The 13,457-nt window shown below is 37.1% G+C and overlaps 1 protein-coding gene across 3 annotated transcripts in view; it reads right to left on the bottom strand.

The window, feature by feature from the left end:
• Positions 1-311: 311 nt before the first annotated feature.
• Positions 312-13,457, bottom strand: part of LOC129771820 (tight junction-associated protein 1) — a 137,275-nt gene continuing 124,129 nt past the window's right edge. The window contains exon 6 of one of the 3 annotated variants that reach the window (XM_055775878.1): positions 312-8,510. In XM_055775878.1, the coding sequence (XP_055631853.1) occupies positions 6,954-8,510 (1,557 nt within the window). In that variant the 3' untranslated portion in view covers positions 312-6,953. The remainder of the gene's footprint in view (positions 8,511-13,457) is intronic. The other 2 variants (XM_055775880.1, XM_055775879.1) reach the window with 2 other exon arrangements.

The raw sequence follows: 13,457 nt of genomic DNA, 5'->3' as shown, positions 1-13,457 counted from the left end.
AAGTTAAAAATCCAACGGTCAGAGTATTTCTCACTTTCGTTTGTATGGTTCCAGCCACGCATTTTCCTAGCCGTATACCAAAGAGTGCTCATAGCGGTCTCCCTTGACAAACCATTGACGAACTTCCGCCAATATCCACGCTTTTTTGCTTTAATCAAACCTTTTAGTTTGGCTTCTAGAGCTTGGTACTTTAGAAACCATTCCACTAATCCAGTTTTCCTGAATTTTTTGAAAGCAGATGATTTTTCAAGGTAGACCTTTGAACATTCCTTGTCCCACCAAAGTGATGGAGGACGACGTCGGAAAGTGGTATCCCCATGCTGTTCCATTGACAAAAAAATTGAAGTAGGATAGAAGATCCTTACACGAAAAAAAAACGAAAAAATCAAATCAGGTTAAACTTGATTAGTTGTGATAGAAACGAAATTTGCCTTCAAAGACCCTGGACAAGCAATCGTAAGAAACCACCAGAGAAATGTTCTACAAAAAAAACGACTGAACAAGATCGTAACCTATTTAAAAAAAATATAACCAACACCAAATAGACAAAGTGGGACAGCATAGAAACAGATGTAAGCAACAGCAAACTGTCCGAAACAAGAATTCATACATAAATATATGGCGTTATGGCTGATTCAACTAGGTTTGTTGAGATGAGAATTATCAACATCCCGCATATAAACTCACTATTACTAGATGTAAAATAGTTGCAAGCTCGTTTCTGAAAGCCAGAATAACGCATTCTATACGGTACGGTACGGTTCACCTCACCACTCAGCGGTTGTAAATAAAACCCTTTTTTTTGTTCATTCGAAACAAGCTCCACTTATCGATAGTTCAACTAGATAGCTGTATATGTATAGCATTTTACGTTTTCCTAATTAATCTTACGTTGTAGATAGATAGATATAGATACACAGTATATATGGAGAAAGGCAGAACTCATAGCAATGTAATCTAATAATTGGTTTCGAGTAGGAAAGGGTATGATATTTTGGGGATTTCCACTGTTGATGTAATCGACTATCATCACTGATAAGCTGCAAGTCTTTCGATTACGCTTCTTCTTTTTAAATATACATGCTTGTTCCTGAAAGCTATCTGTCTGATCTCAGAGGGCGTTTCCTAGTTTCTGCTAAAAAGCGTAAACTGATTTTGTTGGTCGCAAGGCGTTCAGAGTGCATTTACGTTGCACTTAGTTTTGCTAGGTGTATTTGATTTTTGGTAACATACGGATTTTTGGTACACTTTATCTGATTTTCAACATTTTCTGCTCTAATGTTTTACATTGTTTTTATTATATATGTTGTTTCCAAAAAGGCATTCAAAGCGAATGGATCCGCTCTACTGGATGCTGTGCTTCACTTGTATGGCTTCCTTTCCATCCATATTGGGTTGATCGTATGGTTCTGGTTACAATTGGCTCATCTGACTTTTCACTCTAGCCCGTAACAGACTACAGTCTTGGATAGAGATGTATGTAATATCTGTTTATATTTTCAATATGACCTCTCTCAATGACATTTTACAAGCGAGTATTGTTACACGGCGAGGAAACGTAAAGAGCTAATCGCTACTTAGTATATGTGTAAAACTGAACACCGAGTTTGTGAGAATAATTCCATACACATTCACCATTTGGCTCATTCTTTGGATATACTTTCATTGGCATCCATCACTGCATCAGGGAATGATACATTAAAATTGATTTCATTATCACATTGACTAGCTATGGTTTATATAGTTTTTGGCTTCATAACACAGTGAAACGAAGGTATAATAAATGTGAGGAGCGTTTTTGTGTGATTTTTTTCTAATCTCAGATATCACGCTTATGTGTGTTGCGATTTTGATTCAAAGTAATGTCTGAACCGATAGGTTTTCTGTGGTGGTCTTCAGTTGTTGGAAGGAAGTGCTGTTGGATGTTATTCTGTAATCTGAAAAACAATTCCTCCATCGATCAAACCGATGATTGCAGTTATTTCAAGGATGGTTTTATAACGGGAACATTGGCCATTTTTACGTTTTAGAACCACTCAAGAACTCAATAATTTGCGGCTTATCACCATAGACTACAAAATTCACATGGTCATAAAAAACGTTCAACGGCGAATTCGGGGGTCCATTACACTTAATTATTCGTGTGCTGGACGACATAGGCGGTGTGACATGTTGCACCATCTTGTTGCAAATCGATTTCAATACAGGCAAACCTGGCAAACCACACAAAAAATCGCGCAAAAAAGGCTGTTTTCAGAAAACAAACACGTATTCTCTCTTGTTTCGGAGTGTACCAAATTCATAAACACGAGAGTGCCGAATGAACCCAGCGCAGAATTCTGATACTAAACATCGCTTCTCATTTGTGTGATGCGCGCCTCATTTTATACATACACACATACATCAAGTTCTAGCGCCCGTTTTGTCTTCGCGCGTTCTACGCAAAGCATAAGAACAACAGCACGCCTCCATACCAACCGCATACGCTTGTGTGAAGAAAAATTACTCCACCGAGAAAGCAAACCAGATTCATGCGCGGTGTAATACGGGTATAGAAATATGGTGCAAAGCACGGCACAAAACACGTCAATTGAAACGTAAATTTCTGTATAACTTGAAAGCTTATCATTGAAGTGGAGCCAAATTTGGTATGTGAAAGTTTTAGGGGGCACGAAACGTTTCTATGGTGAATAGGCACTCCTCCCTCTCTCTGAGAGGGGGGCTGCCATACAATTGAAGCATAAATTTCTGCATAACTCAAAAACTAATCAAGCAAATAGAACTATATTTGGCATGTGGAGGTTTCAGGAAGCAAAAAATGTTTCTATGGTGGATTGACACTTCTCCCCTTCCCTAAGGGGAGGGGGACTGAATAACTCCGGAACTAATCAAGCAAATGGAATTAAACTTGGCATATAAAGGTTTAAGGGAACGATAAACGTTTCTATGGTGGCTCGACACTCCTCTCCCCTCCCCTCTCTTTATCAAGCAAAACGAGCCAAATTTGGCATGTTGAGGTTTTTGGCATGTTGAGGTTGAGGAGAAAACGTGTCTATGGTGAATTGACACTCCTCCTCCCTCTGTAGTGGAGGGCAGCCATACAAATGAAACCCGAATTTCTGTATACCTCGAAAACTAATCAAGCAAACGGAAACAAATTTGGCATATGGAGAATTTAGGGGGCAATGATTGTTTACATGGTGGTTTGACAAATCCTTCCCCCTCTCTAAAGGCAAGGGGACTGCCATACGAATGAAACTCAAACTTCTACATGACTCGAGAGCTAATCAAGCAAATGGAGCCAAATATGGGGTGTGGGGGTTTTTGGATACGAGAAATGTTTCCATGATGGTATGAAACAAACTGAAATGGAGGAGGGGTCCTGTAAAAATAATACACATATTTAAACCAAACATATTCCAATCGAACATGACAATTGAAAATTTTCGGAAAACTTTGAAGGAAAATGGGAAAATTCGTAAAATTCAATTCGCATATGTTCTACAATTACATATTGACAAGCGTTATCAGTCCATTTGATGTTTGCGCTAACGAAATTGATTTTTGCTCGAATGTGGGAATGGATTTTAATGTGATAAAACGCACTCCTATATCTTCTTCTATCTATTTAAATAAAAATGGATCACCGAATGTGTTGATATGAGCAAAACTCGAGAAAGGAATTGTCCGATTTAGGGCTGGTTTTATTCTATCATTCATCACGTTTATTCCATGTAACGGAGAAATATGTTATTTGCAAGTGGTTGAAAAATCCTGATAGAGAATTTTGTCTGAAAATCATCTAATATTATAATGACGAGTTTTGGTAGAATTACTAGGAATCTTACTGTAAAAAGTAATTTTAAAGGGTAAACTAGAAGATCAATCAATGAACAGTTCTGCGATTGGACCCATGAACGTGCGCTTTGTAAGAAAACGTGAATGTGATAACGAAAAATAAATTTTGGGCGGGCCGAAGTTTGCCGGGTCAGAAAAAAGTAATAAATAAACTATCATCGCAGATATTGTGCTCTAAGCTGCTACTACTAATACTTCAACGAACATTGCCATTTAGAGATTTAGCAACGAAAATCCATCCTCCATCCTTCTGCTTATTCTTAAACACTCCAAGATCCAGCTAACGCCGTTTCCTTTTGAGAATAAGCACGTTTGTCTTCGAAAGGTTGTTTTTCATTCCTGAGCTCAAACGGTGTGTTGCATACTGTAAATTATGACAAACGATTCTGCAAGTAGCTTGCTCAGCTATGACTTCGTAAACATACACCACAGCACTTCACCTGTATACTCGACGCCATCATCAGAACGAATCTTCGTTGATAACGTCTTTGGACTCGAACTGATTCTTCACTAGACTATAGAAATCCCCATTTTTCTGAGCGAAAAGACTACTGTGTAGAGACTGTTTTTTTATCCCATTTGTTCATTTATTTAGGGTCATTAGCAATTTCGCTGTAACAGAGCCGGATCTAGTATTGTACATGTTACATATTTGTGGTATCTATAAATTGTAAATAACACAGTAGCTATTTAGGCGTAAGAGTATTCCTTCTGGTCTTCCATTGTTCAGTAGACCGTACAACGAAAACAGTTGATACGATCATTGTTGTGTCCGATGTTTTCTTATTTATTCGTCTTCCAAAACTATGCAGATCCAGTTACTAACAGTTCGGCTGAAAAGTTTATAAGGTAACACAGTAAAACTATTTTTGTTGCAAAATTCAATTTTATTATTCAACATAATTGCCTTCGAGGGCGATACACCGATTATACACACTGTCCAACATCTATAAGTCCAGGTGAGGATCTTGCTGCTTTGTGTCATTGTAAACAAACAATGCTTCAATTCATATTCTAGTGTGTAGGTTTGGTGACTACTACGAATGTTTTTGTATTTTTCAAGTGTCAAGTTTCTGTAAGACCAGTTACATTTTCCGTTGTTTTAGTTGTTTCGATCAATCAATCTGGAAAATTCCGAAGAAAAAAGTGCTCAAAGAGAGTGAAGAAGGCCAAATAGATGCATTTCACCAAGAAAATGTTGGTATCAGACAAATAACTTGTTGGATTGGACGATCCCATCAAGAAGTGCTCAATTAATTGGCGAACCCTTAAGGATACGATAAGAAGGAGAGAGTTCCACGTAAATCGAAGCTCTCTAACCGGGATAAGCGGGAAATAGCTGGAACAGCTTCGAATACTACGAAATCACTAATCCAAATAAAGCAATATTTCCATTTAAATGTTACTCGGGTGACAATTCGTCAAATTTTGGTAAAAAATCCTCACATAAAGAGGGCTTAAATGGTTAAAACTCCTCATCTTACACCATCACATCGGAAGACGTCTGCGTTTTGCCAAAGCTCACATGAACCGACAGTGGGACATGGTATGTTGTGACAAATAATGTTTCCAAAAGAATACATTTTGCCATATACCATAACGAAGAGTTCTTCAAACTATAGGTTATCTTCACTCACGAAAAAAAGTTCAATTTGGATGGTCCTCATGGTTGAAACGGGTACTGGCGGGATTTACGAAAGAAGGAACAGTATTTTTCAACCTGGAATTTTGGTGGAGGCTTGTGCATGGTTTGGGCGGGAATCTGTGCAACCGGGAAGCTCAAGATAGCTTTCACATCATTCAAGGATTACACACATGTTCTGGAATACTCTCTCCTATCGTTATCGTCACAAAAAAATTACATTCCAGCAAAACAATGCTACTATTCATACCAGCAAGTAAACTAAGCAATGGATTATGGACCAAAAACTATTTTTTTGGGACTGGCCGGCTCGTTCTCCCGACTTGAATCCTGTTGAAAAATTTAGGGGGGATCCTTGTACGCAGATTCTACACTGTTGGAGAACGGTACACCACGACAGAAGCGCTCAAAGTCGCAATTTCGGAGACATGGTAAAATATGAAGAAATCCGTTCAGCAGAATTTGGTAAATAGTATTACAACACGAATTTTCAAGGTTATAAGTCGAAATGGCAAGGTTACCAATTATTGACATGTAAATCAGCCGATTGTTTTGAATTTTTCATCGATAATACTTATGAATTTTGAAGTGTTCTTATAGAAACTGGACAGCTGAAATTATCATATTCAAGCACAATAAATAAACAAACAACTCTTTTGAACGGAATTGACGTTAAATATGCTTTATTCTAACCATTTAACAATGTATTAATGTATCTTGTTGAAATTCTAACTGTTTGTGTTGCAACGAAATAGAATCAGGGTGGTCTTATAGAAGTTGGACAGAGTGTAGTTACTCCGACCGTCCTTATGAAGGCATGTTAAAAATTTTTAAAGACCCTGGATTGGTGAGATTGCTCAATGAAAACCAGTGCAAAACGCAAGAGGAGCTGAGTTCAGCATTAGGAGCTACCATGTCCAACTGATGACATGTATGGGAATGATTCACTTCCTGTCACTCCCTGGAGCGAAGGACATAGTAGATTCAGCATTTACAACATCACCTTCCTGCTGTAAAAAGGCGTCCGCATCGAACGGATGCCTGGTTTTGACCGACGATGCTGCGCGACCGTAAAAGGCAGCACAAGTTGTAGAGTGAGCTGGCCTTATCGTTCCGCATATTGGGCCGGGAGGTCGGAGCAACCGGTTAAACGGTGAATATTTTTATGCGGAAGTGTCAGTCGAGACCGACTGTGTCTGAGCAGCAAACAACCACTCAAACGGGGCGCCTGAAGGTGCTGATGAAAAAAATCTTTCTGGTGAATCCTTCCAGCGACGCCGTGGTCATAATGGCCGTAAGGCCGCACGGCGCGACAAAACTATTTTGAAGCAGGCTTAATAAACATAAGATTTAAGGAAAGGTTCAATTATCTTTAGTAGTTTAAACTTCGATAGCTCCCATCCAACAACACTTTCTACCAATTTAGAACATATATGACTGCTATGCGAAATGTTTACAGATTCGTTTCGGTCCTGTGTGGATTGATGGTGTATTTCTGCATATGGAACTGGGGCGTCTGGGCTACGGCAGTACCAGGGAAACTTCCTCTCACCCCCATCTCACTACTCCTCACGCTGCCGAATGTGATGGGACGCTCGGCTGTTGTCATTTTATTCGCCGACGACTCGTCCGCTATAGGATGTTGTTGATCGATTTTCCCCGTGGTTGTTGTCGCCGATGATAGCTTTCTCGAGAGCGATGACCACTCGTTTTGCTTCAACAGGAACTGCTTCACGTTGTACTCCATTTGGGCCAAGTCCACACTGTTACTGTCATCCTGGTCGCCTGGTTCCATATGTGGACGCAGCTGTGATTCGGCACTCAGTGTCAACTCCTCTTGTTGTTGCTGCTGCTGCTGCTGCCTAGAGCAATCCAGCAAAGAATGCTTACTACCCGTGTAAATGGGTTGCCTACTGCCCGTTGATTTTGTATTGTAATTGCTGTAGTTGTTACTATTGTAATCCAGCTGTGACACATTACTAGCGATGGCTGCCTTGAGGCTTGTGTGACCTCTCATAGTGGCATTACTGCAGGGTTGAGCAAAAATATTGTTGCTGTTGCTGTTGCTGGTGACGATGATGTGATTATTTTTGTGGGAATTGCTATTGCTATGAATATTATCGCTACGCGTTGGTTGTGCCATGCTATTACTGCTATTACTATGACTAATTTTTAAATCACTAACTACAAGTTTGGTTTCATGGGTAAAGCTGTCCTTTGAGTCGACCGCGGTGCCAATGCCTTGTCCATTATTGTTATTATTGATACTATCGGCTATGGTGAGCGATGTGGCTGAAGCAAGCGCTAAGTTCTCGTTATCTGACTCTGTGTTGCTCAAATGTTCCGGATTGGCTATTTTTGAATTATTCTGCACCCATTCTGCCACCCGGGAGAGCTGCTGACGTCTCAGCATAGCGCTTTCCTGAATGTCTATTTCACTGGAGATTGAACTGGATTGTGTACAGGATTTCTTCGAATTCATATCGATGCCTTCGAGTTTGTTCACGTTGATATCCGGTCTTGGCTTGGTCGTAACAACATTCGAACTCATTTTTGTGTTCAGTATCAAATTGTTGATCTCCTCCCCGATCGTGCATAGCCGATCCGAGGAGTTCAGTGATGTGGTGGTGCTCATATGGCCATCATTGTTCATTCCTTCTGGGGCATTATTTCCCGCAATAGGGGCACTGGTAATGACTCCATTTGGAACATTCGCAATAGTTGGGATCTGTTTGCTCTCACTACTGCTATCTTGTATGCTAGAAATAGCGGTCGGAAGGCTGGTAGTTTTGATGGCACCATTCAATCCAATCGAAGGATCGTCATCAAGCAACAGTTCTTCGTCTAGGAATTTAGCCCGTCGAGTATAGATCACAGGCGCCACCGATTGCTTACTATCTACACACTCCTCTAAAACATCATCCTGCAGATTATCCAGCAATATGTTGCTCGACCCGTTCTGAATTCGTAACGCACAAATTCGGGGCCCCGACATCTTTGGATTTTCAGCCTACAATAGAAAAAAAATGGGATATCAAAAAAACCGTAACTTGCTTGTGAGGCATTCCGCCAATCAACACGAAACCATTTTAATTTCATATTTTTTGTTTAACTGAAACTTTGCCAATTTGTTCGGCACTAGGTATGATGCCAATAGATTTTATTAGATTTTTGACGTAGAGCTACGTCTATCAGTAAGGGTGCCAAATCAGAAAACAGGTCACGTTTTTATGAAATAAAGTTAACGTTAATAACTATTTTTGCCGTAAACGGATTCTGGCGATTAACATACCAAACGAATTGGAAATTCTCTAAGATTTGTTTGATATGCTATACATTACAATCCCATATTCTGTATATGGTTTAAATTGATGAAAATTGGAGGCATTCCCATTTGCTCATATATCTGTTCTGTCCATTTGTGTGCTTTCCCGAACAGAGCTGTGAATAAAGAGCAACTTATCGACGAGCAACTAAGGGGAAATCTTAAGATGTAAAGTCTCCGTGAACAAAGGAAAAGAAGAAGAAAGAAGGGGTATATTTGCCTAGAGTATAAACAGTGGATCTTGCTGAGCCAAACTTCGTTTTTCGTGAGGACACCGACGGCACAACACCGTTTCTGGGCGAGCTGGACGGCGAGGGATCGAATGTTTTTTTCAAGGCAATCGGAGTGGAAGAGTAATATAAAGAAAGTAGAGTTTAAAGTCTGCGCCAAAAAAATATTTGGGGAATACCAAGTTATTCAATAAGTTATAATAAGTCATTAATTTATTTGGGTTCGCGTGCAGATAGAGTTTATTTCGCTTATTTAGTCACCAAGAAAGTAAATGTTATTCTGGAATTTTGTATGTGATTGAAAAAAACATTTCAGGGCGACCAAACTGGTACAATGGCTATTTAAAAATTTTCGCAGCATTATAAAATAGTATCCGCAGTTATGAACAAGCGACTTGAATTAAACTACAGCGTAGTTCTACGTCAACAATGCGGTCGTGTCTTGAACATAACCTCCTACAATTTTTTAATACGGCATTAGATTTTTGAATACGATCACGACTAATTTTTGTACAGGGCTTATGCAAAAATGGTATCAGTTCAGAAAATAAACTATAACGCCAAAACGGGTTATTTGATCGAAATGGTGTCTTAGGTAAAGTTATAGATTATAATTTAGCGGTTCAGGAAAAAGTACACACTGAGAAAAAACATTTTTGGCCGAAAAAAATCGAAAATATAGTTTGAAAATAGAATAGCTCAAAAACCGCATTTGAAACATAAATTTTTGATACAATAAAGTCCGTATTATCTGGTAGAAATTTGATCCTGGGCAAATCAAAAATGAATTTTTATGGCATTTTAAAAGGTATTTTTACATAAAAAAATTAACTCAAACACTATAAATACCTACAAAATTCTCGTCAAAGGATAAAATCTAGGAAATTGTTCAAATTTTCATAAAAATATACCAACAAATATACCAATGTGTAAAATATTTTTTTTTTAAATTACACTGAAAAAAAAATATTTTACACATTGAAATTCATTTTTTTCAAAAACGTATTCTTTAAAAATTATTAAAAAAAATTAAGATAGCGATATAGTGTATTCGACAAAGTTTTACGTTTTACTCGTAAAATTATTGTGTGTAAATTCTCGCGTTTGACATGTTCTTGACGTGTTTCTAAATAGAAAAAAGTTTACAGAATATAACAATCGTGGTAATCTACACACTAAAATATTACGATTTAAACATTAATACAAGTCGGACTAGATTATGTACTATCTCGATTTACAGTTTATATACAGTTTGAAATTTTTTTTTAGAATTCAAATATGACTTGTTTTGTGAAAAATTGTAATGTTTTAACGTTAAGGCAGGGCTACCATATCTACAGAATAATCTGTATTCATACAGATTTTTCATACTTTTTGAAACCAAGAATCTGTAGATACAGATTACAGATTTTTTTTTGGTTTTCATACAGATTTACAGATTTTTCACAATAACGATCCAACACTAGTTATGGCTTGATCTCAATAATATTTTTTCCCCAACTCGCCAATTTTATTCATATAGCATTCGAATCAGTCTTAATGAGAGTAATTGTATCATTCGAATGTAGCGTGTAGTACTGCTTTCTCATGTTCAATCTAAAGCGAAAAGATGGAAAAGTCTGCGTCATCGGCTAGCTTTACAATAAATAAATAACACTGTTGATCTTTTTCCTACTAAATCGCAGTGAATACGATTTTTAACGTGGATACCATCAACATCCTCAAATTCAAAATAACTATGCCAATCAATGATATTAAAGCTAAGATTATACTTCAAAATTAAACTTATAAATTTAACCCTTTACGTTCGTAATAAATTTCGACATGTGTGTCGTACTGGTCGCAATTATTTTTACACGAAAGAGCAGTGATGTGTAACTTTGTGAGAATATGAAAGATAACCGAGATTCCATTATTTTTTGTAAACTTCTGATAAGTATAAACAATGGTTTTATGTTTGCGTTTAAAAAATGTTCGCTATAATTTATCTTCGTGTGATATATTCCGCATGTATCGCAAAATAATTAGTTTGGCGTTTCTCGCCTTTTATCCTTCTGATTGAACATACAGAACAATGATCTTTACATCTACACAGCAGGGTTACCATATCTACAGAATAATCTGTATTTCTACAGATTTTTTCGACTTTTTGAGACCAAGAATCTGTAGATACAGATTACAGATTTTTGGAGTTTCATACTGAATATACAGATTTTTTGAAGAACGTTCTAATAAAAGTTACGGCTTGATGTTAATAATATTTTCCCATCTCACCCATTTCATTCATATAACCTTCGAATCTGTTCAAATGAGAATCATCTGTTTTCATATGTAGCATGATATCCCACATTCTTATGCAAACGTCTGCGTTATTGATTAGCGTTATCTATATAAATCAGAATGGAACGGCAAATGTGTTGGTATGCTCAAAACCCGATTATGGTCCGATTTGAGCCGGTTTTATTTTGTTGTATTTATTTCTGCCCGTAGAATATTTTTCAAATTTTGAGGGAAAGTTCGAATGAAATCAATTATTTGTTCTTGAATGACATCGTTGTTAGTTCAATTGAATTTTGCGTTTGCGGAATTAAGCTTCGAGTTCTGTTGGTGTGAAACGAAAATAGCAATGGATTCTCAGGTAGAATAACGCGCTTTGAAAATAAAAATTATGACTGAAAACTTACTTTTCTGTATCAAACATGTATTCCATGTAACGGAGAAACATGTTATTTGCAAGTGAATCAAGAATCTTGAGCGAAAATTGTGTCTGAAAACAATTGTTTTTATTATAATGACGATTTTTAGTAGAAGTACTAGGAAATTTGTAGTGAAAGAAAAATTTTAAAGACAAATCAATGAAGAGTTCTGCGATTGAACCCACAAATATTCGCTTATTAAGAAAACGTGAATGTTCGAAATAATACATATCAAAGAATCAGTTTTGGGAAGGGTGAAGTTCGACGGGTCAGCTAGTAACAAATAAATAACACTGCTTAGCTTTTTCTTACTATAGCACAGAGAATGTGAAATACAAAAGTGTGCTCATACTCACGTGAAATTTCATTTGCTTTCGAAGTTTTTTAAATATTGAAAAAAAATCTAAAAGAAAGATCGAGAAGTTTCGACAGGATTACGTTTTCGATAATATAAGTTTTAGATGTAAAAAATTGTCAAATTTTGTGTGTTTTATGATCGGACTTTTCATGATGGTTTTTTGATTCATGATGTTTCTGTACCAATCGATTTGGATACTCCTTAGCAATCTGCTGCAATGCAATAATAATATCTTCTATAGCTAACATGTCAAAATAGTGTTGAAAATAGAGCTTCTTTCTCCCCATATATCTGTGTAGACCACAAGGCGTTTCCCTAACACAGACTCGAAAATCGGTAGTTCGAATTAGAAAACCACATCGCGTTCGAGACATTTATAGTAATTTTTCGCACAACTCAAAGCGAAAAGGAGGGCTTAATTCAATTCAGGAAATATTGGAGCTCAAACCATTGAAAATGCTGTATTCGCCCGCAAAAAAAATGACTTTCAAATTTGATACAGATTTCAATACAGATTTTTTTGAGAAAAAAATAAGATAAAAAGATTTTTTCAGACTAAAAACACAGATTTTATGATGGCAACCCTGCTACACAGTGCCACAATACATGGAGTTTTCCATTAATCCTTTCTTCAAGCATGAATGACAACTTTTGTTTATACTGAGTACCGTTATCGATCATTCATAGTAGCACCGTTTTGGTTCGTGAATAAGTTAACAAGACATTGCAATTTGCTTAGAAAAAGTATGAACTGATATACACTGTCGAATAAACTATAATATTAGTATACTTCTTTGCTGTGGTGACTGAAAGCAGACAAACGACCGCAAAGGGTTAATACAGATTTCGATACAGATTTTTCAAGAAAAAACGCAGATAAAAAGATTTTTTGAGATTTTGAGAATTTAAATGGCTATTGTGAGTACAGAGGAACAAAAATGAGGGGCTTAGAATGAAACGGGTGTAAGTGATTTGATCGATTTCTCTACATCGACTCTCTCTTTTGGTCATAACTTAGCTGCAAATACATTCCCAGCTATATTTAACAATGTGGAAGATAGGTCAGAACCTCATCTATCGGATACTATAGCAAACTTAAATTGGAACGTTTTTGCAGTTGAGTTGTTAACTAACGAAAAAGTTGATGAAGAGAAATCGAGCAAATCACTTACACCCCTTGCATTCTAAGCCCCTCAAATATGATTCTAGAAGTTTTTGATCGATTTTTCACCAGAAATTGTTTATAACGATATTGCTGCGAAATTAAGAAAAATATAAGTTGAGTGCCAAAGAACAAATTGTAGAGCGATTTAAGAGCTTCAATTTGATTGATACATTCAAGTTTATT

Source organism: Toxorhynchites rutilus, chromosome 2 (genome assembly GCF_029784135.1).
Source record: "Toxorhynchites rutilus septentrionalis strain SRP chromosome 2, ASM2978413v1, whole genome shotgun sequence".
NCBI lineage: Eukaryota > Metazoa > Arthropoda > Insecta > Diptera > Culicidae > Toxorhynchites > Toxorhynchites rutilus.
This window is presented reverse-complemented; position numbering and strand designations above follow the sequence as displayed.